This window comes from Suricata suricatta, chromosome 8 (genome assembly GCF_006229205.1).
Source record: "Suricata suricatta isolate VVHF042 chromosome 8, meerkat_22Aug2017_6uvM2_HiC, whole genome shotgun sequence".
NCBI classification, from domain to species: Eukaryota; Metazoa; Chordata; class Mammalia; order Carnivora; family Herpestidae; genus Suricata; species Suricata suricatta.
This window is the reverse complement of record NC_043707.1, coordinates 137684451-137710998: the sequence shown is the minus strand read 5'-3', so window position 1 is coordinate 137710998 and position 26548 is coordinate 137684451. Positions and strand designations below refer to the sequence as shown.

The window sequence follows — 26548 nt, the reverse complement described above, 5'->3', positions numbered from 1 at the left end:
ACAGGAAACCATCAAAACCCTAGAAGGGAAAGCAGAAAACCACCTCCTTGACCTCAATCGCAGCAATTTCCTCCCTGACACATCCCCAAAGGGAAGGATATCAGGTGCAAAAATGAATATCATCAAAATAAAAAGCTTCTGCACTGCAAAGGAAACAATCAACAAAACAAATAGGCAAGTAATGGAATGGGAAATGATATTTGCAAACGACATATGGGATAAAGGGCTAGTATCCAAAATCTATAAGGAACTCACCATACTCCACACCCGAAAAGCAAAATAATCCAGTGAAGACACTTTTCCAAAAGAGGACATCCAGGTGGCCAACAGACACATCAAATAATGCCCAGTGTCACTCATCAGGGAAATACAAATCAAATCCACACACTGAGCTACCACCTCATGCCTTTCAGAGGGGCTAAAATGTACAAATCAGGAGACTACAGATGCTCGCAAGGATTTTGTGAAACGGGCACCCTCCTACACTGTTGGTGGGAATATGAAGTGGTGCAGCCGCTCTGGAAAACAGTGTGGAGGTTCCTCAAAAAATTAACAGTAGAACTCCCCTAGGAGTTTTACCCAAGGGATACAGGAGTGTCGGTGCACAGGGGCACTTGTACCCCGATGTTCATAGCAGCACTTTCAACAATAGTCAAATCATGGAAAGAGTCTAAATCTCCATCAACTGACAAATGGATCAAGAAGATGCGATTTATATATACAGTGAAATACTACGTGGCAACGAGATAGAATGAAATCTATTTGTAGCAACGTGGATGTAACCCGAGGGTGTCATGCTAAGTGAAATAAGTCAGGTAGAGAAGGACAGATACCGTATGTTTTCACTCATAAGTGTAACAGGAGAATCTTCACAGAGGACCATGGGGGAGGGGAAGGGGAAAAATAGTTAATGTGACGGAGGGAGGCAAACAGTAGAGACGTATACTGAGAACAAACAGGGCTGATGGGGTTGGGGGTTGGGGAAAGGTGGTGATGGGCACGGAGGAGGCCACCCGTGGGGGTGAGCACTGGGTGTTATATGGAAGCTAACTTGACAATAAACTATATTAACATAGACATATCAAAAAAAAATAAAAATAAAAATAAAGAAAAAGAAATCTCGAGATTCAGAAGGCCAGCTTTGGTTAATATCTTTGGATGTACCAGATTTACAGTCAAACACCACAGCAAACAGAAAATAACCCCGTGCACAAAGGGACTTTAAACTGGAAACCGTGAGATTTATTTTCAGTTTCCCAGACCCTCAAGGAGGAAACCAGGACTGACCTCAGGTTCTCAAAGCCCCAGACTCGGCCCTCGGCCCAGCTTCTACTCCAAGCACCGCCAGAAGTCTCCCACGGAGGAGAGCACCCAAGCAGACCCCACACGCCGCCCCAGCTTCTCCTCAGCCCCACCCTTGCTGCTGCCGGCCTGGCACTGTCTCCCCTTCCTGTCTAATGAGAACACTGGTCACAGGGCGCCTGGGTGGCTGAGTCAGTTGAGGGTCCAAATCTTGATGCTGACGCAGGTCATGATCTCACAGGTTGGGAGATCAAGCCCCATGGCTGAGCATGGAGCCTGCTTACGATTCTCTCCCTCCCTCTGCCCCTCCCTCGTGCACGCTCTCTCTAGAAAAACAAAACCAAAAAAGAACACTGATGATGACTGGGCCTGGGGCTCACCTGGGGAAGGCAGAATGACCTCATCTTGAGGTCCTTCACTTGACTACACCTCCAAACACCTTTTCTGCAAGTAAGGGTCTGACATGGACATGTCTTCCGGGGAGGCCTGCCGTGCAGCTCCCTCCAGCTTCTTTATCCTGGAATTCGCTCAGCGCTGAGTCTGTCCCTCTTCCTAAGGACCCCCCTATTCCCCCGCCCCTCCCTGACATCACCTGTAGATCTCCGTGCCCTTGCCTGACCAGCCTGCACGCTCACCCCGCCCAGAGCAGAGCCTGGGTCTGACATCATGGCCACCCTTAGCAGCTGCCTCGGCCTGGGCTGGACCTTCGTCATCAGGAGTGACCCCAGGCCTATCTCAGTGGGTTACTGTGTTATAAACAGACCGTATTTACTTTTTCTCTTAGGGACACCGCTTCATCGAAATCCATCCGAGCAGCAACACTTCAGGCAAGCAATTTATCATTTTGGCGTTTGCTGGCCAGCAGAGGTGAAAAGAGCAGTAAGGACACCAACCCACGAACACTCCACCAGCCTTCCCTGCGGGTGGGCTGAGGCTGGAACATGAGAAGGCTAAGGGGGAGACCCACAGGAGGGACCAAAAGATGTGCAGACTCTCGTGCAGACAGACCCTGCCTGGGGAAGCCAGAGCATTCCAGCCAAACGGTGGAACTCGACACCCAGGAGGTCCTGTCCTCATATGCACCCTGCTGGCCCCTCACCAGTCCTGTCTTGATGCTGGATGTGGCCTGCAGCCGGGGCAGGTGGGTGGGTGGCCGGAAACTTTGTCTGGTCCAGGCCCTGGAGCTCACCGTGGTCCTGGTCGTGGGAGCCGGGCACAGCTCAGAGCTGGCAGAGCCCGGGCATGTCGGGGCATGACACCGAGCAAGGAAAGGGATTCCTCAGGACAGGTCCTCGGCTACAGAGGACCAGACCAGGAACTCAGACGCTACCTGTGTCCAGGACGCCCTCAGGGGTCACCCTGGGGATCCCCACAACAACACACGGCAGGTTCTCCACGCAGATAAAACTCGGTCACTGCGTGTGCAGGGGAAACCCAGGTTACCGGAAAGACCCACGACCCAAGGGCTTGCCGTGGCCTGATGGGAACAGACTGCCCTGACCTGGCTGGGCACGGGGGAGCCGCCTCCCATCCGCAGTGAACCCTCCCTGGACCCATCTGTCTGGAGTCTGGAAGGATGCACGGTGAAAGCCACCTGGACTTGCAGGCAGAGGAGTGAAGGACCAGGGGGGAGCCGGTGCGCCCACAGAGCACTCTCGCCTGCACGGCCAGGGAGGCCACTGGCCACGGTGACAGGCGGGTGGTGGGCTGGTGAGGAACAGCGTGGGGAAAGCTGCTGCCATTTGTCTGTTTTTTATGAGCTGGAAATCCCGTAACCAACGTGCTCCTGAGCACACTGGGGGAGAACACGATAGCAACTCCAGGCACAGGTGCGCGCCGCGCTGCCCAGGCAGTGGGGCCTCCGCCACAGCGCTCCACGGGCGTGCGGGGCCTCGCTGAGCGATCCCGTCCCCTCCCTGCGGACCCTGATGCTGGGGAGACGTCCGTATGGCGCGGGGACAGGGCCCGCGGGAACCCAGAGGACCTGGTCGCAGGAGACACCAGCCGGTGTGGGAACCGCACCGCCCTGGAGAGAACGTCCCGGAGCCTGGCACGTCCCTCCCCGGCTGGCAGGAAGTGGCCCCCACCCCGCACCCCAGCTTTTACCTGGGTTCGGGACGGGCTGCACGATGTCTCCGTTCCTCCACTTGGTCTCCATGCGCTCCAGCTTCTGGGCCTCGTACCGCTTCCGGCCCTCCTCCTCCTGCTCCTGGCGGGAATACTGCGGAGAGGCGCGGACGCACGGTCAGCCCGGCAGCCGGAGCCCGGCCTCCCTCCCGCGGCCTCCCCGGCCAGGCCTGGCTCAGCCTCCTGGGCTCAAGGCTTCCCCGTGTGGCCCACATTTATGTAACTGGAGCCGTCTACTGCTTTTCTGATAATTTATGTTTACACGTCCTTCTGCCCCGGACATAACCCGACTCAAATGGTTGCTTCATGTGGTTCCTAGAATTGTTTTTACACCCACGTGTATACAGCTACTTCTACCATGCTTTGCAAGGAGACTTTTTTTTTAATTCTATACTTTTTTTAAAAAATGTTGATTTTGAGAAAGAGAGCAAGCAAGTGGGAGAGGGCACAGGATCCCAAGCAGGCCCCACACCGTCAGCAGGGAGCCCCCTGCGGGGCTTGAACTCCCCAACCATGAGATCATGCCCTGAGCCGAAACCAAGAGTCCAAGATTCGGACACTCAACCGACTGAGCCACCCAGATGCCCCTGTGGGAAGTTTCAAAGTAGCAATATTTCCTCCTCTCACCCATTAGCGGAATCCATTGACCTAACGTCACCCACGAGTGGGCACTTAGCCCGCTCCCAGTGTGTCCCTGCTGAAACACTGGCACGCCAACCATCAGTCACTTATCTTACACTCGCCCTTCCCTTCCTGGACTCCCAACCACAGCATCCGGGGAGCCCCAGCACGGTGAGGGGAGCATGGGCGTTCTGCCAGCCCTTGCATCCTTGCTCTGCTGACCCCCCGCCTGTCCATGGGCCGCATGATCGCAAGGGACGCTCCCCAAAGCGCAGACAGCCCCACTGTGGTTTTCTCAATGGACCACAGGGCCTTGGAGCCAAGAAGAATAAGCACGGATATACAACTTGGAACAAAAACTGGGGTTCCTCGGGCACGGCAGGAGATGCAGGCTTCTCCCACAGGACAGCAAGGGACCCGTCCTCGGCCTGGTGTAGGGTACCCCCCCCCCGCCCCCTGCCATGGGACCCTCTGACGGCCGCCTTCCCCCAGGGGCCCCGCCCTGCATGTGGCCATGGCCAGGCCTCCCGTGCTGATGGTGGTCCAGCCACCCTCCTTCGGGTGGCTCTAACATCTGCACCTTTCCTCCCTCAGCCGGCACTTCTGGCTGAGCCTGAGGAGTAGCCACCAAGTTCAGGGCCCCTTGCTCCCCTGTCTGTCCCCCGGCCAGGCCTCTCTGACTTGGGCAAATTCATTTCAGGTTGCAATTTTACAGCTTCTTTCAAAAGCCAGTTTTAAACGTTCTGCTCTTCCTGCTCGTGGCTCTGCTCCAAATCGCACAGGGTCTGAACACCATTCTGCAGCTTAATTACCGTTATCCAAGGCTCAGAGAACCCGTCTCCAGGGGAGGCTGAGAAAGGAGCCGAGTGGTTGGTTCCAAAGAAACAAGCCCTGAGTGTTGAAGTGGCAGTGGATAATTTACCCTTTTCCTCCACAAATAAACTGTCACTTCCCGTCTCACTGTCCAGAGAAAAGGCCGTAGGAGCAGAGTCTGTGTGGTGCCCGTCTGGTAAAATTCACGGCTGAACTCAACTGTCCTCAAGAAATGCCTTTTAAAGAAATTTTTTTAAGAAAGAGCCACCCCCTCCCCCCAGCCTAATAAATCCTTGCTGCGTGCAGCCACGAGGGGCCTGGCGGGGCCCGCACGGACTTGAGCCACGAAGGCAGAGTCCCCTCACAGCGTTGCCCTGCTGGCTGAAATAATTTTTTTAACATTTGGTTTTGAGAAAGACAGACAGAAAGAGCGTGAGCAGGCGAGGGGCAGAGAGCGAGGGAGACGCAGAATCTGAAGCAGCTCAGACTCTGAGCTGTCAGCACAGAGCCCGACACGGGGCTCGAACCCACGAACGGTGAGATCATGACCTGAGCTGAAGTCAAATGCTTATCGGACGAGCCACCAGGCACCCCTGCCCTGCTGGCTTTAAATCCGGGCATGAAATCACTAGAATACCCCAGTGATGGGCCCACCCCACCCCCAAGGGCTCATCGAGCCCGGCTAATGGGAAGCAGAGGCCAGCACAGCCCAAATGTCACCACTGTCTATGCAGGACCCTTAGCTCAAGCGCACGTTCAGACACTGAAAAAGGCCCCAAGTGTCCACACCCCAACAGCCGCCAGGTCTCTCTGGGGCTGGGCTGCCCCCATGGCCGCCACAGGGGTACTGGGGTCCCTGTTCCCTGGGGAAGAAGGTGGGGCTCATTAACGCCACACACGGTCGGCGGACAGGCGCCTTCCAGCGAAACGTGCACATGTAGTAAATCCATGAGCACACGCAAGTGTGTGTTCCGAGGTGTGTGGGTGTGATACTACGTGTGTCTGTGAGATGTGACATGCACACGGCAGATGTATCGTGTATATACGTGTGAGATGTGATATGCACATACACCAGAAGAGCTGTGTGATACACACGCTCCAAGACGGAGAGATGCCTGTGCTCTCGGATAAGTGACAGCCACCCGGCAGAGGCTGGCAGGAAGACTCTGGGGGCACTGGAAAGCCTTGTGGCCAAGCTACCAGCGGATAAGCGTAAGCGCCTATGAGACACGGAACCTTCCAGGACCGATCGATCAGCACAGTGAAAACAGCAGACCTGTATTTCCAAACAACTATGGCTTCTCTGTGGGCCCCACCCGTCGGGGGAGAAAAGCTCCTGTAAATATTAGCAACGGCCACGACTCCCCATCTGGAGAACTCTCCGCTGCTGCCTCTACAAGGGCAAGGCCGGTATTTCTGTCTTATCAAAGCCGGCTGAACAAGGGGGAAGGGAAACTCTGGACCCCTCCCCCCAGACGTGGGGGTGAGCGCTCCCTGGGGAGGAGCTGCCCTGGCCCCGTGCGGGGGACCGGAACCGCATGCCGCCTGCCCCTGACCTTCTGGATGAAGACCCAAAGCTCTCAGCGCCCCGCCCTGAGGGGCCAGCGGAAGCAAAAGCTTATGTGCTCAGCTCCGGAATCCTCCTTCAGTATCAACCCCCCAACATGTATCAGATGGCGCGGAAGCCACAGAATCACTACATTCTGTGACAGCAGAACATTAAGCCAGTTAAGTAATCATGCTGTATCTACACGCGGATGTGGCTACTTTAATGCCAAGGGTCTAGTGGGAAAAAAGAAGGCAGAGGCAGGTAGGCCTGGTAATTTCTAGAGAGAAAGAGTCACTGTGCCCCAGGCTTCCCCCTGCTTCTTGGGTCTTAAGGGTCCCCAGTCAGTGCCGCAGAAAGGGGGAGACAGAGGAGAAGGGAGAGAGGCGGCGGGTGGGGCTGGACTGGAGGGCGGTGCTCTGGCTCAAACAGGGCGGAGTTCCTGCCCGCCAGGGGCCGGTGCAGGTGACCTCTCACAGCACCGGGGTCTGCGCGGGTGTGACCAGCTGGGATGAGGAAACACTACTGCTCAGGGGACCCCAGTGCCATGCTGGGCCATGTGTCCAGGGTGCGCGCACACACCCAGGCGGGACGGCAGAGGCAGAGGTGGGAGGGTGCGCCTGCAGCCACCAGAGGCTGGAAGAGGCAGGAAGGGTCCTCCCTGGGGCCCCGGTCCCAGCGGCCCAAGGACACTCACACAGACATGACCAATAGGAGCCATCGGGCCCCACACCCCGGTCTCCTGGTTCGAAAGGGCTGGCCACCACGCTGACCCAGGCCAAGGTCTCAGCGCCCTTCCTGTTCAATGTGGAGAGAGCCCCCTTGTCCCAAGAGATCTTTCTAAAACTCTAGACTACAAGTCAGCTGGAGGCCGGCAGCCGGCTGTCCCCACCCGGGGCATGTGCCGCCTGGGCCTGGACTGCCCCTGGGGGCCCAGACCCTGAGCTGGTGGGCAGGGGGCGGGAGGCCAGCCTTACCCCTGCAGAGGCGCGGGGAGTGAGAAGGCCCGCAGGGGAGACGGAGCAGGCCTCCTCCATGGGGTCCCCAAAAGCAGGGCAGGGACTGCTGGGGCCAGGGTCACCCTGCTTCTCCGCGAGCAAAAGGGATGGCACCAGTCCCCACCTGTCTGGTTCCCATTTTCATTACTTTATTATTATTATTTTTAATGTTTTATTTATTTTTGAGAGAGAGAGAGAGAGAGATGGCATGAGCAGGGGAGGGTCAGAGAGAGAGGGAGACACAGAATCTGAAGACAGGCTCCAGGCTCTGGGCTAGCTGTCAGCACAGAGCCTGACGTGGGGCTCGAACCCACAAACTGCTCAACTGACTGAGCCACCCAGGCGCCCCCCGCCCCTGGTTTCATTACTTTAAAACACTTTGTCTCCGGGGCGCCCGGGTGGCTCGGTCAGCCAAGCATCAGACTCTTGATTTCAGCTCAGGTCATGATCTCGCCGTTTGTGAGGTCGAGCAATGAGCTGTGAGACTCAGTTCCGCACGGTCAATGCCGAGTGTCCCGCTGCTTGGGATTCTCTCTCCCCCGTCTCGGCCCCTTCCCTGCTCGTGCACGCGCTGGCTCTGTCTTTCAAAATTACAGGTGCCGTGCTGTGTGTCATGACGGCAGGAGAAGGCGGCTGCAGCTACGGGACACTCCCCTCTGAGAACAGATTGGGGGTGAGAACTGAGAGCTGCGGAGTCCATGAGGGGTGTCACGCGTGTCCTGGAGACCCGAAGGGACCGGGGCGCTGCGGGCAGAGGCGAGGGGCCACCTCAGGGAAGGAACCGAATCCTCCACCGGCAGCACGCTCACCCTCCCAAAGCCCACCCGCCGCAGCGCGCCCATGCCGGGCCCAGAGTCCACTGCACTCGACGGGCTCCCTCCACGCGGACCCTCTGTCTGCAGCAAAGCCACATGACAGAAAGGAGGATGGTGGCCAATGCCAGCAGGGGCATGTGGAGGGCGGAGACGCTGAAACAGCAATGTCTCCGCGCCCGTTTCCTCGGGGACCACGATGGGGAGCGGCTGGCCTGGGCCAGGCAGGCTGGGGGTCCTGGCTCCCGGCAGAGGACCGTCACCCGATGCGGGCCGGACCCCCACCTCTCCTCTGGTCGGGAGCGTGAGGAAGGGCATCCGCCAGGACCGGGCCAGCCTTCACTCCCATTCCCAGGAGGTGAGACTCCAGACAGGGCCACTCCCCTCCACTGGCATTTCTTGCTGGTCGGCTGGGCTCCCAGCCCACGCTGCTTGTCTCCTGGGGCGTCCGTGGAGCCGCTGACCAGGCCTCTGCCACCCACCCCCAGAGAGGAGTGGAAGGGGGCGTCCTTACCACGACTGGAGGGACCTCCAGGACCTTGTCCACGTTCTTCAGTGACAGGGGCACATACCACAGGGTGGCCTTGTTTGTCAGCTTTTTAGTACCTTCGGAGGAAAAAAAAAAAAACATGTGAGTAATGACACATGGAGGCCACAGGCGACACAGGGCACAGGGTGGGGGGGGCTGAACACACCTCTCTGGCTCCCAAACCCTGAGGCCTTTGTGAAAAAATTTCTTAAATTTAGTTTTGAGAGAGAGCGAGCGAGTGAGAGCGAGTGCACAAGCAGCCGAAGAGCTGGAAGAGAGGGAGACACAGAATAGGAAGCAGCTCCAGGCTTTGAGCTGTCAGCATAGAGTCCAACATGGGGCTCGAACCCACAAACCGCATGATTTCAACCTGAGCCAAAGTCAGATGCTCAACCGCCTGAGCAGCAAGTGCCTGTCCAAGGTCTCTTTTAGCCACAAGGTGAGAGCGTGGTCCTGGAGCCCAGGGAGACCCCACCACCCCCAGCACAAGGCGGCCCTTCTAGAAGGTGCTGGAAGCTTCAGATCACAGACCTTCAGCCTGGGGGTCCCGGCCTGCCAGCACCTGCCAACACAGAGGCCTCCACTGGCAGGCACTGCTCCTTGCGGGTACTTGACAGAAGGGAAGTTTGGTCCCCAACATGCCCAGAAGCCTGAGCGGCATCGGTGGGGCCCTCCCTTGGCCAGCTCACAGAGAAGACGGGGCGGAGCCGGGGGACTCGGCCCAGGCAGAGCTAGAGTTCCCGCAAACAGGTCCAACAGACCCTGAATGTCTAGTCGAGCGCCCCCTGCTGAGAAGCTTTGTGCCACAGCGCCCCGCCGGACACGTCCACCTGCCTGAGCACGGCTGAGCGGAGCCCCGGCCACTGGGGGCCAGAAGGACAGCGGCACGCGGGCGTGAGGCTCGGGGAGTCACGGAGCGAGAGCTCACACAGGCAGCCCGGGGGTGGGGGACCCGGCCAGGCCACAGACCCCGGCACAGGTGCACGGCCAGCGGGGGGAGGCCCGTCCTTCAAGGTGGGAGCCTTCACATTGGACGCTTGGATTCACTGCCGACTCAGCTCCGATCCAGAAGCTTCCGAGCAGAGTGCTGGGACGGCAGTGGCTCCTGACTCCCCCTCTCGGCTGAGTGATAGGAAATAGAACCTTCGTTGGGGCTATCAGAGAGGCCTGAGCTGAGGACCCGGGCCAGAAAAGACCAGGGTCATTGGAGGAACCTAGAGCCCAGAGAGATCAAGGGATTTACCTAGTGTCACACAGCAACTCAGGGCCACTCTGAGAATAGACCCAGGCGGGCCTCTGGGATCCCAGTCATTTCATGGCAGTATTTGCAAGGATGCCTTCAAAAAGCAGCTTCTCAACAGGGAAGATCCCCAGCATCGAGGAGAAGAGGACACTGGGGCTCCCTTCCCAGCAGCTTGGCCGAGCGGCCTTCCCAAAGGGTCTCCTCCCCTAAACACAGCCCTCAGGACCGAGCCGGGCCCCGTGGCCCCGTGGGAGGAGGGCGAGCCCGCGGTGCCCGGGCCTGGCCCCGACGTGACGGCAGGCTCCCCGGCCTGGGAACCACAGGCAAATAACATGGAAACTGTTTTCACTGCGCTTTGACTGAGAGCAAATCTGACAACCTGCCCTGGGGAATAAAGACTTCCTGTCTGACTCCCGAGAGCCGGCCTGACAAGCTGGTTTCCATGGAAACCCGCAGCGGGCCCTCCTCTGGACCTAAATGATCACTGCAGGGCGAATGAGGCAAAACATGCTAATTGTACTTCCTCCATCATTTAATAAAACCATCAGAAGACAACTGCACATTAGAAACATCTATTTTAAAATCTTAAGGGCCCCCAGCTCTTTTCTGGAACAATCGGCAACAATCACATCCCAGTTAGCTTAATATTGTGACAGTTGCCGGAGATGAATGAGCCGTCTCAGAGGCAAAGGTTTGCTGGCTGTCTGCTCGGCTGCCTCCTGATAGGCCACACGGCCCTGCAGGAGGGGGACACGCAGGACAGGGGCCCCCTGTCCGCCGTCAGACGCGCCCCGGCTCTGCTGGGACCAGACGCGGCAGCAGGCGGCGGGCGGAGGGCATGGACGAGGCAGCCACAGCCCTGCCCTCCCCTCCTAGACGCGTGGGCAGACAGGGGCTTGTCAAGGCGGAGCGGGAGGCCTTGGGAGACATAGGGTCCCAGAATAAGAGAGAGTCGCGCAGATCCGAACGTGCAGAGACAGAGAGACAGGTGCACAGACGTGGCAATTGGAAAAAGAAAGCCAGAAGTGAGAGGGAGGGGGTGCCTGGGTGGCTACATCAGTTGAGCGTCCAACTTAAGCTCAGGTCAGGATCTCGAGGTTCGTGGGTTCAAGGCCCGCTTCGGGCTCTGTGCTGACAGTTCAGAGCACGCAGCCTGCTTCGTTTGGATTTGGTGTCTCCCTCTCTCTCTGCCCCTCTTCTGCTTGTGTGTGCATACTCTCTCTCTCTCAAAAATAAATAAACATTCAAAGAAAAAAAAAGAAAAGAAAAGAAAAAGAAATGGAGGAACCAGGAAGCACAGCTGGTCCCTCAGCAGGGATCCGGGGGTCCGGAGACCGAGCCATGCAGAGGGGCCACGGCCTCAGGGCTCCGGGTCTGACTGCCCCCTTTCCAGTTACAGGGGAGGCCTGGGGTCTGCAGCGGGGACACCCTGGCCAGAGGCCCGTCCCTTGCTTCTCCCAGGCCTCTGCCTCTTTCTTCTCGGGGCACGGGGAGATCACGAAGCCTGCCCCTCCGTCCCACAAGGTGGACACCTGCACCCGCCCCCTCACCGCCGGTCCCCTCCTGCGCAGGGCGGACGAGGCCGCGAGTGCCCATCCCGCAGGGAAGGCGCAGAGCTGAGGCCGTGAGGGCGCGCGGGGCGGGGGGGGGGTGAGGGGCATCCTCGCGGGGGGGGGTGAGGGGCATCCTCACGGGTGGGGGCAGGGGACGCGGCCGGGGCGAGAGCCTCCACTGTGGGAAGGACCCCTGGGAAGTCAGGTGGGGCGCGTCGTCCTAGGCAGACCCTCCGTCGGCCCCCATGTCCCCACGGCGCCATCTCCCCAGAAGCCGCCGTGGGTTTGGTCGCCCGTCCGTGCTGTCGCTCTCGCCCCCTGGTCGTCAGCCCCACGTTTGCTTGGAGCCCAGGAAAGGGGCCCGGGAGGGGGAGACGGGGCCTGGATCCAGGGCTGGGCTTCTCTGCCGCGGCGCAAGGACGCCGGTCGCCCTTCATGGTCGGGACCATCCCGTGTACCCCGGGCTCCCCACTCTGGACACCGGCAGCCTTGCCCTGACTGTGACCGCCAACAATGTCCTCCCGAGAGGCACCAGGCCAGGGGTCCGCTGCCCTGGAGGTGAGCTCCACGTTCAAAGTCAAGAACGCCTCTGTCCCCTGGCCTCTCGCCCATTCGCCAACAGCGATTCTGTCCCTCGGGGGCTCCTCCTGGGTCCCATCTTGGGACATGCCAGTAAAGGGGTTTCGATGACAGAACTCTGGGAGGTACGCCCCTCCCCCATTTCTGGTCGCTGGCTCTGTGACACCACGGATGTGACATCACGTCGTGACCATCGTGACGAACAGCAGCAGTGCTGGGACAGCCAGTGACAAGGAAATGTGAGGACAGAGAGTGGCTGAGGCCGTGACGTCCCCCCACAATGCCCGCCACCGCCCAGGAGAGGCGGCCTGGGCCACAGAGGGACACACCATAGGGAGGGACGACAGGGACCCCACGGCCCCACTGTGGGAAGACAGTGCCTAGGTCCCCCTTTCTGTGCCACCGCCTGGGGCATCCAACGTCCCTCTAATGCCAGCGGCATGAGCCACAGACACCAGGCACAGGGGTGCTGGCCGCTCCCCAACCCCAAGCCTGGCGCTGACCCCCCCCAGGCCACGGCCGGGCCTGCTGAGGTCCCCGGGGTGCTCCAGGCCCAGGCGGGAGGGATGCCCGAGCCCCTTAAAGTGCTCTGAGCACAGCACCCGGCAGGCGGCCCCGGCCGAGGAAGCAGCGAGGGGGCATCAGGACCCAGGCAGCTCCTGCCTTCACAACCACAGGGACTGTCCTCTGCGCGGGGAGGACAGGGTGGTCTAGGACAGGGAGGGGGCAGCGAGGGGATAAAGGGGCCTGCCCTCCTCGTCAGCAGCCTGGTTATAAAAAGCAGCAGCGACTGCAAAACCAGAGCCACGCTCCCCTGCAGAGCCCAGTGGGAGGATGAAAAGGGGTTTCCATGGTTACCACCCTGAGAAAGAGAATATTCAGATCAAACCAGAGTCAAAGGTTCCCCCCAGTGAGCTTTCAGCCTAAGCCTGGTATGCATGCAGGGCAGGGGGGCACAGAGCACCACCTTACAGGGAAGGCCCAGGAAGGGGGTGGGGGGCAGCAGGGGCCCCGGGTGGGTGGCTCATGCCCTCCAAGCCCCCTGCCCCTGAGGGGCCGGTCGCCAGGCCACCACCCCAGGAAGGCAGGATGGTCAGTGGCTGCCCCTCGCCACCCCCGGGGCCAGGGCTCCAATCCTGCTCCAGGCGCCTGCTCCTGGGCTCGATGCTTAAAACTCGTCTCTGCGAAAGTTGGAAGGCAGAAGCACCTGCCCACAGGTGGGCTGGGAATTCAGGGAGGTCATTCACGCACAGCGGCAGAGGAGCTGCGGGCGGGGAGACGTGATGCGCAAGTTACCTGTGAGGATGTTTTCAGACATCACGTTGACCTGGACTTCCACGGAGTGCTTGGAGGTGTAGGTGATCTCCGCGCTGACGTGGGCCACCTCGCCGATGCACATGGGCGACAGGAAGTCGGTGCGCTCGACCCGGGCCAGGGCGGCCACGCAGCGCTCCTGCAGAGAGACCAGAGACAGGTCACCGGCAGGGCAAGCCCCGCCCCTGGAGAGGGGCCTGAAATGGGCCGTCCTTCTTCCCCACTGGGACACCGTGCGTTCCTGATCGCAAAACCACAGGGGACACGGGAATGCACGTTGGGAACAGATACGCCAAAGCAATCGCTAATGGGATTCTCTGAGTGGTGACGGTTATGAGTGGCTTGTTTCTTTTTTCTAATTTTTCTACAAAAGACGTGTATTACTTGCATAATGAAAGGTAAAAAAAGATACACTCATCATGGAACATTTGGGAACCACAGGGAGGTAGACAGAAGAGGGAAAATCACCCCTCCCGTCCAAAGAGAACCCAAGTTTCTATTTTGAGAACAGAAAGGCCCTTCTCGATAAGAATGGGATCTTCCTGGCTGGAGCGCAGTCAGCCTCGACAGGCGAAAACAAACATGCGTGTCCACAAACTGCCTTCGCGCTCTCAGCACGAGGGAAAGCAACCCGCTGCGGCACCACCAGGGCCCTGCAATCACTGTTGGTTTATTTGAGTTTTATTTATCCTTCAGACAGGCAACCCCTTTGTGGGACTCAAAACTCCAAAGGGCACGCGGGGCACCAGGTCGGCCTCATGCCACCCAGGGCGCCTCACGGTGACGGATCGTCACGGCCGCGGAATACACCCGCGCCTGGAGTGCCGTCTGGAGGGCACACGACAGACGACTGTGGGCTTGTTCTCTACCGGACGTGACAGACGTCCTCCTTGTGCGTGGCACACGGCCGGTGACCGACATTTTCACACCACGCCCCTGCAAAGTGTGTGTAGGGGCAGGTAGAATGGAATATTCCTCTATTAAAGATTTGGGTCAACACCAATTGATGGTTGTTGTTTTTAATTCACTCTTCTCCAATGAAGTTTTTATTTTTTTTTAAGTTTATTTATTTAAGAGAGAGAGAGAAAGAACACAAGTGGGGGAGGGGCGGAAAGCGAGGGAAAGAGAGAGAATCCCAAACAGGCTCTGCGGAGCTCAAAGTCCCGAACAGAGAGATCCAAAATCAGTACTGGGGACTGTGGCCCGGACCACGGGGACAAACACCCTGATGCGCGCTCCCAGAGCACTTCCCAACAGGACAGCAGCGTGTGATGTGGCTGTGGTGCCCCCGACGCCTGCTTGGAGAATCGCTTACCTCCCGTCTGTGCTAACAGATGCTGGTGTCGGGAGAGCGGGACCTCGGACCCTCGCTGAGCACCTACCTCTACCACTTCCTGCCAGAAACCAAGCGTCTCTTCCAGAACTCTTCCAGAACTCGGAGCACAGGTGTGGCTGCCCCCAGGCTGGTGGGGAGCAGGGAGTGGGAGATGGGGCTCACTTTTGAGAGCCAGGCCCTCAGGGCTGCCGGCTCTGGGACTCGCCTTCCCAGTTATCCCTCGCAGGGCGCAACCCCCCCCCCATCCAGGGCGGGCAATGTTAAGCTTATGGGTAGCAGTCACTTTGAGTCCTGGGGGCACCACCCGCGGCACCTGGGCCAGAACCCGCCTGCTGCCTTGCAAACGTGGGGACTTGCTGCCCCACCTCAAACTGACAGAACCTACCTCTTTTGGAGGGATGGTCAGGGAACCCCCACCTTCACCCCTCCCAGGTGGGTCTCAGGAAAATGCGCCAGAGTCAGGTGTCGGCAAGAAGGGGACAGAGGTGATGGAAAAGGCCCCCAGGGCTAAGCTGCAGTTACTCTGACCTGCGCTCGCTCCCCCCAGGTCACAGTGACAGGAAATCCAAGGGAGCCCCTAAGTAGACTTCTGTGGGTGCAGCACCACCCACTGGTAGAAAGCTGGAAAGACACGCGCTAAGCCAAGCAGGACAGGACCGAAGGCTTGCTGGAATTATCCTAGGCCGTTGGCAAGACCCGAATCGGAATGAAACTGGGTACCTTCACAGCAGAGTGGTTAGTGGTTGGGCGCAGATACACTCACACGCAGGTGACATACATGCATATGGGCTAATAATTTCTAACAGAAACGCAGCCTATTCTCACATCTGTCCACGTCGACACCTTGCAGGGACCTGAGCTGTCTCAGGGCCACAAAAGCCCCATCACTCGCAGTACAGGGCCGCCCCCATCCTGGGGGATTCCTTCCGAGACCCCCACCGGAAGCCTGAAACCGCAGGTGGTCCCCAACCTTCTATGTGCTGCTTCTCCCCCCCCGCCCCCTGGCCCACACCTATGCTGAAGTTCTAAGTTCGGCACACTAACTAATACTTAAATAGAGCAACTGTAACAACGTGCCGTAATCAAGCCACATGAACACCGGCTCTCTCTCTCTTAGTGTACTTCTTCCGGGGACCACGTGAGATGAGAAAATGCCTGTGTGACGAGATGCAGGGGTGAGTGAGGTGCAGGTGACACCGTGTTAGGCCGGTGTCTGATGGAGCGGCACAGGGACGGTCACCTGCTTCTGGACCACAGGGAAACGGGAAACAGACCGCAGACCGGGGGGTGCCTCGTGCGCCGTTCGGGGGAGTCAGTCAGTGCACCTGCCCTCAGCCTGCGTTCGGATCGGATGACAAATGGGGCAATGCCACCCAGTGGCAGGTGCTCTGAGGAGGGCAGTGTGGGAGGGGCTGGGGGCAGGGGCGGCCTCCCCACGGAGGGCACATCTGAGCTGAGGCACAAATGAAAGGTAGGTATGGGGCGTGTCCACCCGGGGTGGAGGGGAGGACAGGCTGGTCTGTGCAGGGGTGGAGGCGGGAGCAAGCAAAGGTCAGCAGGGCCCGCAGGGCTGGGTGAGAGCGGGCCCAGGGCTCCGTGGGAGAAGCGGGGGAGGCAGGCACACCGGCTCCCGCTCAGTTGGCACACTCAGGGCCGTGCCAGCTCATCGCGGGCGCACTTGTGTTCGCTTCCATGGGCCGGAACGCTGGCAGTGACCCAGGAGGCCACAGAGAGGCGGTCAGGAATGCCATCAACACAATGCCTGGCACAGGACACCTCGCCTGGCAGGGTGCCCGGCAGTGGCCTCACAGCTGCTCTCCTGCTTAGGCCACTTGCCATGAACCTTGAACTTGGTTCTAAAGGACAGAACGAATGTGGATGGGGCAGCCACTCTGGAGTCTTCACTGGGGCAGGGAGGGCAGCCTAAGAGACGGGTGAGCTGCTGGGGGACGCCACGCCGGGCTGGCCCCCGGGCACGGGCAGCCTGACTGGGAGCTGCTGTCCAGGGACCCAGCCGCGTACTGGGCCCGCCTCGGGCACTCCATAAGGACCAGGTCTGACCCAAACATCAGCATACGGGCCGGGGAACACCTGTGTTCGGTATGAGGGTCTCCAGACTGCACGCACCCCTGCAGCCCCCTGCTCAGAGCAGGAGGGGTGGCCCCAGCCTGGGAAGCGGCCACAAACCTTCTGATTAGCAGCTCCCCCAGGAAGCTGCCCTCTGCCACACTCCCAAAGGCGGCTGGCATCACACTGCCTGCTGGGCTCAGGTACCCAGAAAACCATGGGGGCGGGGGGCTGGGCAGGGGCTCCTGAGTGACCACAGGGCTTTGGGCCAGGACAGCAGCTTCAGAAGCAGAGCTAGGAAGAACAGCGCTGGACCCTGGGCTCAACTCACCAGCTCTTCACGTTGTAAAATACAGAGATAAACAGTGCCAGCAGACTGCTGCCAGGATCTGCGGGGGTGATACGTGGAAAGAGAGTGAGCCGCCCCCTCAGGGACTGGTGGGGATCAAATGTGTGAGAGAGGGGGTCCAGGAAGGGTTGGCTCTTATCACTGCCATCATGTGCGCCACGCCTGCCCCTGTGCCCACTCAGGCAGCCCTCAGCCCATGTCAGCCGAAAGGACGCTGCTCTCGGTGACTTTGTAACTTATCTAGGTCTCCAGTCCTCACGACATAGGGGGCAAAGAAGATGGCTGGGAAGAGTCCGTAAAGAAGAGAAGGTCAGGTGCACGGTGCGCTCCCTGGTGCAGAAGTGCCAATCACACGGAAGCTCTCCGGAGGACAGCCGTTCCACACACACTTTTCTGGCAACGAGCAGGCGGCCTGTGGGAGTCCGCCGGGTTCCGGGCCATCACCCAGATGCAGAGCACCCAGCAGGGACCTGCCAAACTAAAGTCCCTCTGTTCGTGGGGCTTACACTCTACCAGGGTGGGAAGGGGGGTGAGCAGACCAAAGATAAAAGAGCAAAACACACAGCGTTCCAGGAGCGGCTGGGAGCAAGGTGGGAGCTGGTCGTCCAGGGAGGCCTGAACGGAGGTCATATTCACACAGGGACTGGAAGGAGGGGAGGGGGTGTGTGCAGACATCTGGAGGAAGAACAGCCCTGGCAGAGGGAAGAGGCAGTGCAAAGGCCCAGGGGTAAGAACACACCGGCCAGTTCCTGCGGCAGCAGGCCGGAGGGAGAGTTGAGGGGAGGGCACCGGAGCTGTGCTCAGATTCGGATTCCCCAGGAGCTGGAGCCAAGGGGGAGGAGGTGCCAGTGAGAAGGGCACCAATGAGTGTGAGTAATGGATGCCCCAGGGGTCGATTCGGAGGAGAGCGAGACTGGGGGAGGAATGGCCTGGGGACAGGCCCAGGGGGTCTTTTTGGCCCCGTCAAGGACAAGGGGCCAGTTAAGCATCCAGGTGGAACCACCAGATGCTGGGGCTGGAAACAGAGCCCAGGGCTACATGACAGCACTAAAGGCACAGCCTGAGTGAGATCTTGAGGGGAGTGGGGTGGAGGCTCCCTCCCTCACTCAGAGCCCCTACCCTGTACCTCCCCATGTGGCCTTGGGCAAGTAGGCGACCTCTCTGTGCCTCTACTTGCTCACTTGTGCAATGGGGGTCATGTGTCATGAGAATCGTGAGCTGAAGCACTTCAGAGCTTTGCAAACACGAAGCACTTACTAACTGGCGGCAGCTACATGGGCCCTCGCCACCCACGTGGCCTCCCAAGACCCCCCACCCCTCTGTCCCCCACCCTGAGGTCCTCCCCAGTGTCCAGCCTCTCCCGCCACGCCTGCCCGGGACCCTGGCTGTGTGTCTGAGCCCTAGCCCCCCTTCCCCTCAGGCCCACCCTCCCCAAGGCCAGCAGAGGGCGTGCTCTGGACGTGGCTGGGTTTGCCCCAGAACTCCAAGGGCACCTGGACAAATCCAGGCTCCTAGCAGGGCGGGCGAGCTCCCCCTTCACAGGGTGCCAATGCCCACCCAGTGACACATTCACCCAGGCCTGGATCAGTGCGCGCATGCGCACACACACACACACGCACGCACACGCACGTGCTGCTCTCGTTTCCCCCCCACCCGCCTGCCCCTCGCCAGCATTCCTTCCTCCTGTCATCACAGCAGGTGGCTGGCCAAGGCCCACGGGGACACAAGGACACAGAAGCCATGGCTTCCTGGGGTGCTGCATCTCTGCTGGCCCCCAGGTGGCAGTGTGGCGCAACACAGACCCACTTCCCCAAGTGAGGTGGCTGGCGCGGGCCTCTGGAAGAAATGTCAGGTCCTGGGGCGCCTGTGTTAAGTGTCCGGCTTGGGTTCAGGTCATGATCTCACGGTTCGTGGGTTCGAGCCCCGCGTCAGGCTCTGTGCTGACAGCTAGCTCAGAGTCTGGAGCTGCTTTGGAGGCTGGAGGAGGAGGGATGGTAGGAGGTGATGGCCCAAAAGCAGAAAGCCTGGCCCCCATCCCAGCGTGTCAGGGCTCCGCTGGGCTCCCAGGCAAGAGCGCCAGTCCTTGGCCTGGCTCTCCTTCCCCAGGGGGTCGATGCGGCGGGGTGGGGGGCCAGGAGGGTGGCAGTCAGGCCCAGTGTGGCCAGGCGCTGGGGGGATTCTAGAAACCAAGACTTGAAGGAGGAGGAGCTTAAAGTTAGCTCTAAGCTGAGACTCTGGCTGTCCCCTGTCCTCCCTCGCTGGGTCCCAAACCAAGCAACCCACACAGGGCTTCTGGAAATCTCCAAGGTCCAGGGGATGAAGGAGGGGAAGACTCCGGGCAAACTCCGTCCCTGACCCAAGACTGGCGCCGTGCTGCATACAGAGGGATGCAGGCCTCCTGGGCCCTGGAACCTTCCATGCGAGGTGTGTGGCAGCCCCCGACACTCACCCCATTCTGGCTGTTACAGTGCCGGGTGCTGATGATGGCCCCTGCCTCCTCGATCATCTTCAGGATGGTTCCACCGTGGACATTGCCAGCCACGTTGGCATCATCTGGCCGCATGATCCTAGGCAGAGGAGAGGGAAGCAGGATAAGGCCCCTGAGAAGGACGTCACTCACGAACAGTGACAACCCCGGGTGAGGAGAAGATCCTCCAGAGAGATCAACAAACGGCTCCCAAAGAAGGAAAGAGAACTTTCTGTGAGTTTGGTTGGAGTGAGCTGTGGATCCGACAGCCCCAGACAAGAGGCTGCAGGGTTCTGTTTCCACGGGAGGGAGGAGGGCAGACAGCAGGACCCCGTCCCCTGGAGTTGCAGGCACCCAGCCGAGAAGGGGTGACATGGGGACCTCCGGCAGAGGTGGCAAGGCGGCGACCTGGCTGTTGGGAGTTCGCAGCACACATGCCCCTCCTGCTTCACAGGCTCCCCGACGACCAGCAGGGCTGAGTGCGCATGAGCACACGGGATGGGACCCCTTGGATGGCGGACAAATTGCTGGGACAGCTATCAGGAGTCCTAGTGGAACCGGCCGCACGCAGCCTTGGCTGCTCTGAGGACTGGAAACAAGTCACGGCCCCAAAACTCCTGTCGGCAGGTGAGCACCTGTCACCTCCCACCCCCTGGCACGCTGAGCTCAGGGGCATCCGAAGGGGCTGACTCCCTGGGACTGAATGCTGGGAGGTCCCCAGGGTCAGGGACAAATAAAATGCCACCTTATTTCCCCAAAGAAGAAAAACTACATCCCTGCTGTGGGCAGCCGGTGGTGGGGAAGCTCCAAGAAATCTCTGGAATCCCAAGAAGCCCACTTGGTGCTCCCAGAGGGGGCCACCCTAGCCAAGCTGGCACTTTCCCAAAGCACCGTCAGGCTAATGAGACCTGCCTTTGCCACCACCTCAGGCCCGGAGACACGGGCGGGGGAGAGCACATGCCACGTTTGGGTGCCCGTCACGCATCCGGGCTCACCCCGCGTGGCCCCCCGGGACCAGCAGCCTCCGCTCTGGGCCCCAGAGCTCTGACAGCTCCGCTCAGCAGCTGAGTCCACAGTCAGACTCAGATCGTTCCTGGCTCCCACTCCTCCCAGCTGGGGAGAGCCGGGCGAGCCGCCCAAACTCTCGCTCCTGCACTTCCTGGTCTTTAAAATGGGCATAATAACTGAACCACGGCCTTGACCATGGGAGGACAGGATTGCGAGAGATAAGGCAGAGAATGAGCCTAGATTCGGGGCCTGGCACACGCCCAGTACAATAAACATTCCCCAGGAATAATCTTCCCTCTATGTAAATATTTAGCCAGCCTCATCCAAGAAGGCCAGAAGCCACGAGACAGAGCTGGAAATGTTATTTTCTTGGCAAATGAGCACAGAAATCCTGGGGTGATGGTAGGATCGCCCAAATGGGACCCCTCCTCCTGGGGCAGAGCCGGCTCTGTGGACCGAGGCCCACTCAGGCCACCGGGCTCTCTCACACTGTCTCAGCGGCTCGGGGCAGCGGTCACAGTAACCTGCACGGAGGCCTGGGGAACCGCAGGGCACAGGAAAGAAGCTTCACTTGGCTTCTCAGATGTTTGTTTAAAACTATTTCTTGAGTCAACTCCAGTGGGTAAGGACTTGAGTGGAAGACCGGAAACCCGAGACTCCTAGCAGAGAACACAGGCTTACAGTACGCTCCTTGACGCCCGCCTTGGTGCAGGGGTGTTGGATCCGACACCAAAATAAAGGCAACAAAGCAGAAGTAGATAAGTAGCACTGCATCAAAGCTTCTGAGCCGCAATGTAAACCATCAACAAAACGAAAAGTCCACCTAGCGAATGGGAGAAAATCTTGGCAAATCCTGTATCTGATAAGTGGTTGGTGTCCAAAATATGCAAAGAGTTCACACAACTCAACAGCGGGGAGGGAACATCTGAATTCAAAATGGGCAAAGAGAAGGGCTGTGTGGCTCAGTCAGTTAAGCATCTGACGTCAGCTCAGGTCATGATCTCGCAATTCGTGGGTTCAAGCCCCGCATTGGGCTCTGTGATGACAGCTCAGAGCCTGTCCTCGGATTCTGTGTCTTCCTCTCTCTCTGACCCTCCCCTGCTCACGCTGTGTCTCTCTCTCTCAGATCTCTATCTCAAGAATAAATAAAAACATCAAAAATTAATAATAATAAATAAGTAAAATGGGCAAAGAGGGGCGCCTGGCTGACTCCATCAGTGGAACATCCAACTCTTGATCTCAGGGGTCGTGAGTTCAAGCCCCACATCAGGCATGGAGCCTACCTAAAAAAATAAATAATAAAAAATAAAAAAGAGGCAAAGATACTGACTAGACATTTCTCTAAAGAAGACATACACATGGCCAGCAGGTGCAGAGAAGGGTGTTTAACACCGCTCGTCACCAGGGAAAGGAATATCAAAACCACAGCAAGATATCACGGTTAGAGCTGCCATTATCCAAATGCCCACAGAGAACCTGTGCTGGCGAGGGTGTGAAGAAGAGGAGCCCTCCCTACGTGCACTGGCGCTAGGAGTGCACACTGGGGCCCCCGCTACGGAAAACAGTGTGGAGGCTCATCAGAACCCTGAAGCCGCGCAGCGCCTGGGTGGCCCAGTCGGCTAAGCGTCCGGCTTCAGCTCAGGTCTTGATCTCATGGTTCGTGGGTTTGAGCCCCGCGTCGGGCTCTGGGCTGATAGCTAGCTCAGAGCCTGGAGCTGCTTCCAATTCTGTACCTCCCTCTCTCTCTGACCCTCCCCTGCTCATGCTGTCTCGCTGTGTCTCTTAAAAATAAATAAAAAATATAAAAAAGAAAGAAAACAAACAAACAACCACAACAAAAAAGAAAACTGAAGCCGGAACTGTCATACAATCCAGCAATCCCACTTCTGGGTTTTCTTTTTTTTTTTAATGGTTTTTTTTAATGTTTTTTTTTTTTTAATTGAATTTTGAGAAACAGAGACACATAGCGCGAGCAGGGGAGGGTCAGAGAGAGAGAGGGAGACCCCGAATCAGAAGCAGCTCCAGGCTCTGAGCTAGCTGTCAGCACAGAGCCTGACACGGGCCTCGAACCCACAAACCGTGAGATCATGACCTGAACCGAAGCCAGACCCTTAACCGACTGAGCCACCCAGGTGCCCCTTCTGGGTTTACATGCAAAGCGAACACAAACGTTAGCTCAAAAACGTAGGCGTGCGCACCGCAGCGTTCAACACAACAGCCGAGGTGTCGCCTCATCAGTGGTTGAGCAGACAAAGCTAACACGGGTGTGGAAACAAGGTGGAATACTGCCCAACTGTAAAAACTAAGGAAATTCTGTCATTTGTGACAACAGGGAGGGGTCCGGAGGGCACTGCGCTGAGTGAGATATGTCAGGGACAGAAAGACAACTGCCGCTCCCACCTCCCTGACACGTGGAGCCACAAAAATGGAAGTTGGAGAGAGGAAAGACTGAACGCGTCCAGAGGCACAAACTGCCCCTGTACGGGAAGTCAGTCCCGGGGGCATAACGCCCGGCAGCCGGTGACTGTCCTTACCAGCCTGCGAGGGATGGAAACTGCCTGCCGAGCGAAGATTGTGACAGCGCTCTCGCCACAAGGGGAAAAGTCTATGCCAGGTGACGTGTGTTAACGAAGCTCACCACATCGATTGGTTTGCAAAATGTACACGTATCAAAATATCCCCTTCCACACCCAAAACGAATACAATGTTATAGGTCGATTAGAGATCAGTAAAACTGGAAAATAAATTAATTTAAAAAATTTTATTATTTAAAAATCCAGGCGTATACTAAGTGGGGTTTTTTTTTTTTTTTTGAGTATGGGTTAAGAGGTAGTCAATTTAAAGAACAAAAAAACTATTGGGGGCGCCTGGGTGGCTCAGTTGGTTCAGTGTCCAATCTTGACTCAGGCCATGATTTCAGGGTTTGCAAGTTCGAGCCCTGAGTTGGGCTCTGTGCTGACGGCTCAGAGCCTGGGGCCTGCTTCCGATTCTGTGTCTCCCTCTCTCTCTGCCCCTTCCCAGCTCGGGCTCTGTCTCTTTCTCTCAAAAATAAACAAACATTGGGGCGCCTGGGTGGCTCAGTTGGTTAAGCCTCCGGCTACGGCTCAGGTCAGATCTCACATTCGTGGGTTCGAGCCCCGTGTCAGGCTCTGTGCTGACAGCTCAGAGCCTGGAGCCTGCTTTCGGTTCTATGTCTCCTTCTCTCTCTGCCCCTCCCCCTCTCATGCTCTGTCTCTCTCTCAAAAATAAATAAAACATTAAAAAAATTTTTTTAAATAAACAAACATTAAAAAACATTTTAATAAGCATTTCCCAAAAACTACTGTTATCCACCTCTCCCCTTTGTAACTGTCATCATCTGAGTGAAGGGCGGAGAGTCATTTCTGCACAGAGAGGCTGGTCCCCCTGTGGGCACAGGTACCACAGAGGCCGCAGGAGGGCAGGGGCTGGCCAGGGAGGGCAGAGCCCGTGGGCTCTCAGGCACTGGGGAGACTCGAAGCCAGCCTTTCCCCTAGGGCTTCGCTCTGCCCCTCTATGAAGTACCCACAGCGAGGCTGCGCGACCCGGGGGGAGGGGCAGAGGAGGAAGTGCTCACATCCGGCGGGCACGGAGTTAGAGGCTGATAAGGAAGCAGCCTTTGAGGCAGGAGGCTGGAGACAGCGCCTGGAGCTGCAGCACTGACGGTCCCCAGAAACCCCACACCACCAACATCGGGCTGCCCCGGGGCCCTGGGCAACCGGGAGTAAATACCAGGAGCTCAGACCACACGGTTTAGGCACGAAAGTTTGCTGCCCCCCACCCTTCCCGGTCACCCTCGGTCCTACACCAAGAATCGACCTAATTCCCCAGGCCAGCTGGCCACTCAGACACAAACCTCCCTCCACTGGAGCTGCTGGGCACAACTGTCCTCCAAGACCCCTGACACACCACTGTTTACCCCCTCAGGGCCCTCCTCCCCAGTTCACCTCCCCAGGGCTCCTCCAGCCTGTGGCCTGGTCACCCCCAGGCACGAGTGAGGGCAGCCAGAACACATAGTCCCTCATTCAAGCTTCTGTTTCCCCCTATTTTTAAAGTTTATTAAATTTATTTGAGAGAAATAGAGAGCAAGCAAGGGAGGGGCAGAGAGAGAGGGAGACAGAATCTGAAGCAGGCTATGCACCATCAGCGCAGAGCCCAATGGCGGGGTTCGAACTCACCAACTGTGAGGTCATGACCGGAGCCAAAATCAAGAGTCGGACACTTCTAAGCGACTGAGCCACCCAGGCGCCCCTGTTTTCCCGTCTTTAACGAAGACATGGGCATGAAAAGTGCTTCTCTCTCCTCTTCACTATTAAAACAAGAAAACCCAGTGGAGCAAGCGTGAGGCCAAGCGGCACTGACCATGGGCACCTGGTTGGGGCGGCTTCTCTGCACCTGCCCATCGTCTCCCAGACTTAGCCAGCCACTGAGCCCACTGCCTCCGAGGGTCCTCTTCTGGAGCAGCCGTCGAGTCCTCAGTCACCTGCTCAGACCTGCCAGGGCCTCTCGCATCCAAAGAATAGACTCAGCTCGCTAGGGAGGAGTTGGAGGCCCTCGGGCATCTAGAGTCTGCTGGGTCATCTGCCGCGGCCCCGGGCAAACCAGGGTCTCCCCACCCCCCGACCTGTCCCCACCCCCCACCTGTCCCCGGCAACACCCGGCCTATCCGCTCTGGGAGGAAAGGGGACGCGTCCACAAATGGAGCAGGGAAGAAGTGGACACAAATTCACGGAGGGCAGCCAGGCATTACTGAACTCCAAATGTGCAGGCATGCCTGATCCGGCAGTGCCGCCCATAGGAGTGTGTCCAACAGATGTTTCCAAACATGAGGAAACCTGTCTGTTCCCCGCTGCATCTGCGCAGCCGGCCTTGCAGCGGGCACCTCAAGGGCAGGCCCCGTCCTGTCCTTGCCCCACACAGAGCTTTTACACTGGGCTGAACTGTGTCCTCCAAAAGATATGTTCAAGCTCTGGCCCCTGGAACCTGTGAAGGGGGCCGCATTTAGAAATGGGTCTTTGCGGGGGTTCTGGGGGACTCAGTCGGTTAAGCAACCGCCTTCGGCTCAGGTCGTGATCTCGCAGTTCGTGGGTTCGAGCCCCGCATTGGGCTCTGTGCTGACAGCTCAGAGCTTAGAGCCTGCTTCGGATTCTGTGTCTTCTTGTCTCTCTGTCCCTCCCTGGCTCATGCTCGCTCAGGCACTTGCTCTCTCTCTCTCAAATATAAGGGGAGGAGCCAAGATGGCGGAGAGGAAGGGAGCTCTGTAAACTTCATCTGCCCCATCGATCGAACTGAGAAGGACATTACTCTCATCTGCAAGAGCAGAAGGAGAAAATACGGACTCCAGAAGGAAGAGAACCTGAATGATACCTGAACACCAAGGTGGAGCCTCTGAGAGCAGCCTCCAAGACCTACCACATCAAACCACGCCTATCCAAGAGGGGGAGCTGCCATTTTTGTTTTTGTTTTTGTTTTTGTTTTTAGTTGTTGTTGTTGTTGTTTTTGCTTTTTTTAAATAATTTTTTTTCTTCATCTTTTTTCTTTTCGCTTTTTTCTGTATGTATTTTTATTATTATTATTTTTACTTAAATTTTTAAAAAATTTTACTCCTTATTTTCCTTTCTCCTTTTTCCCTTTTTTTTTTCCTCTTTTCTTCTTTATATAGGAGAATATATCTCATCCCTACCTCTCCCCTCAACTGGTCATACACTTTTAGACTGTCCACTGTCCTTTGTTGTCTCTGACCCCCTTTAATTTTTTTTTCTTCTTTTTCTTTTTCTTTTCTTCTCCTCTTTTTGTCTCTTTCCTCTCCATTCTCTTTATTTTCTTTCCCCCTGTTAATGTGTTTGTTTGTTTGATTTGTCTGTGC

At 57.8% G+C, this 26548-nt stretch overlaps 1 protein-coding gene across 1 annotated transcript in view; it reads right to left on the bottom strand.

Annotated features, from left to right (window-relative positions):
• ACOT7 (acyl-CoA thioesterase 7) overlaps positions 1 to 26548 on the bottom strand; it is a 101224-nt gene that overhangs the window by 45791 nt on the left and 28885 nt on the right. The window contains 4 exon segments of the mRNA XM_029946129.1: positions 3409 to 3523; positions 8734 to 8825; positions 13420 to 13576; positions 19639 to 19756. Of these exon segments, the coding sequence (XP_029801989.1) occupies positions 3409 to 3523; positions 8734 to 8825; positions 13420 to 13576; positions 19639 to 19756 (482 nt within the window).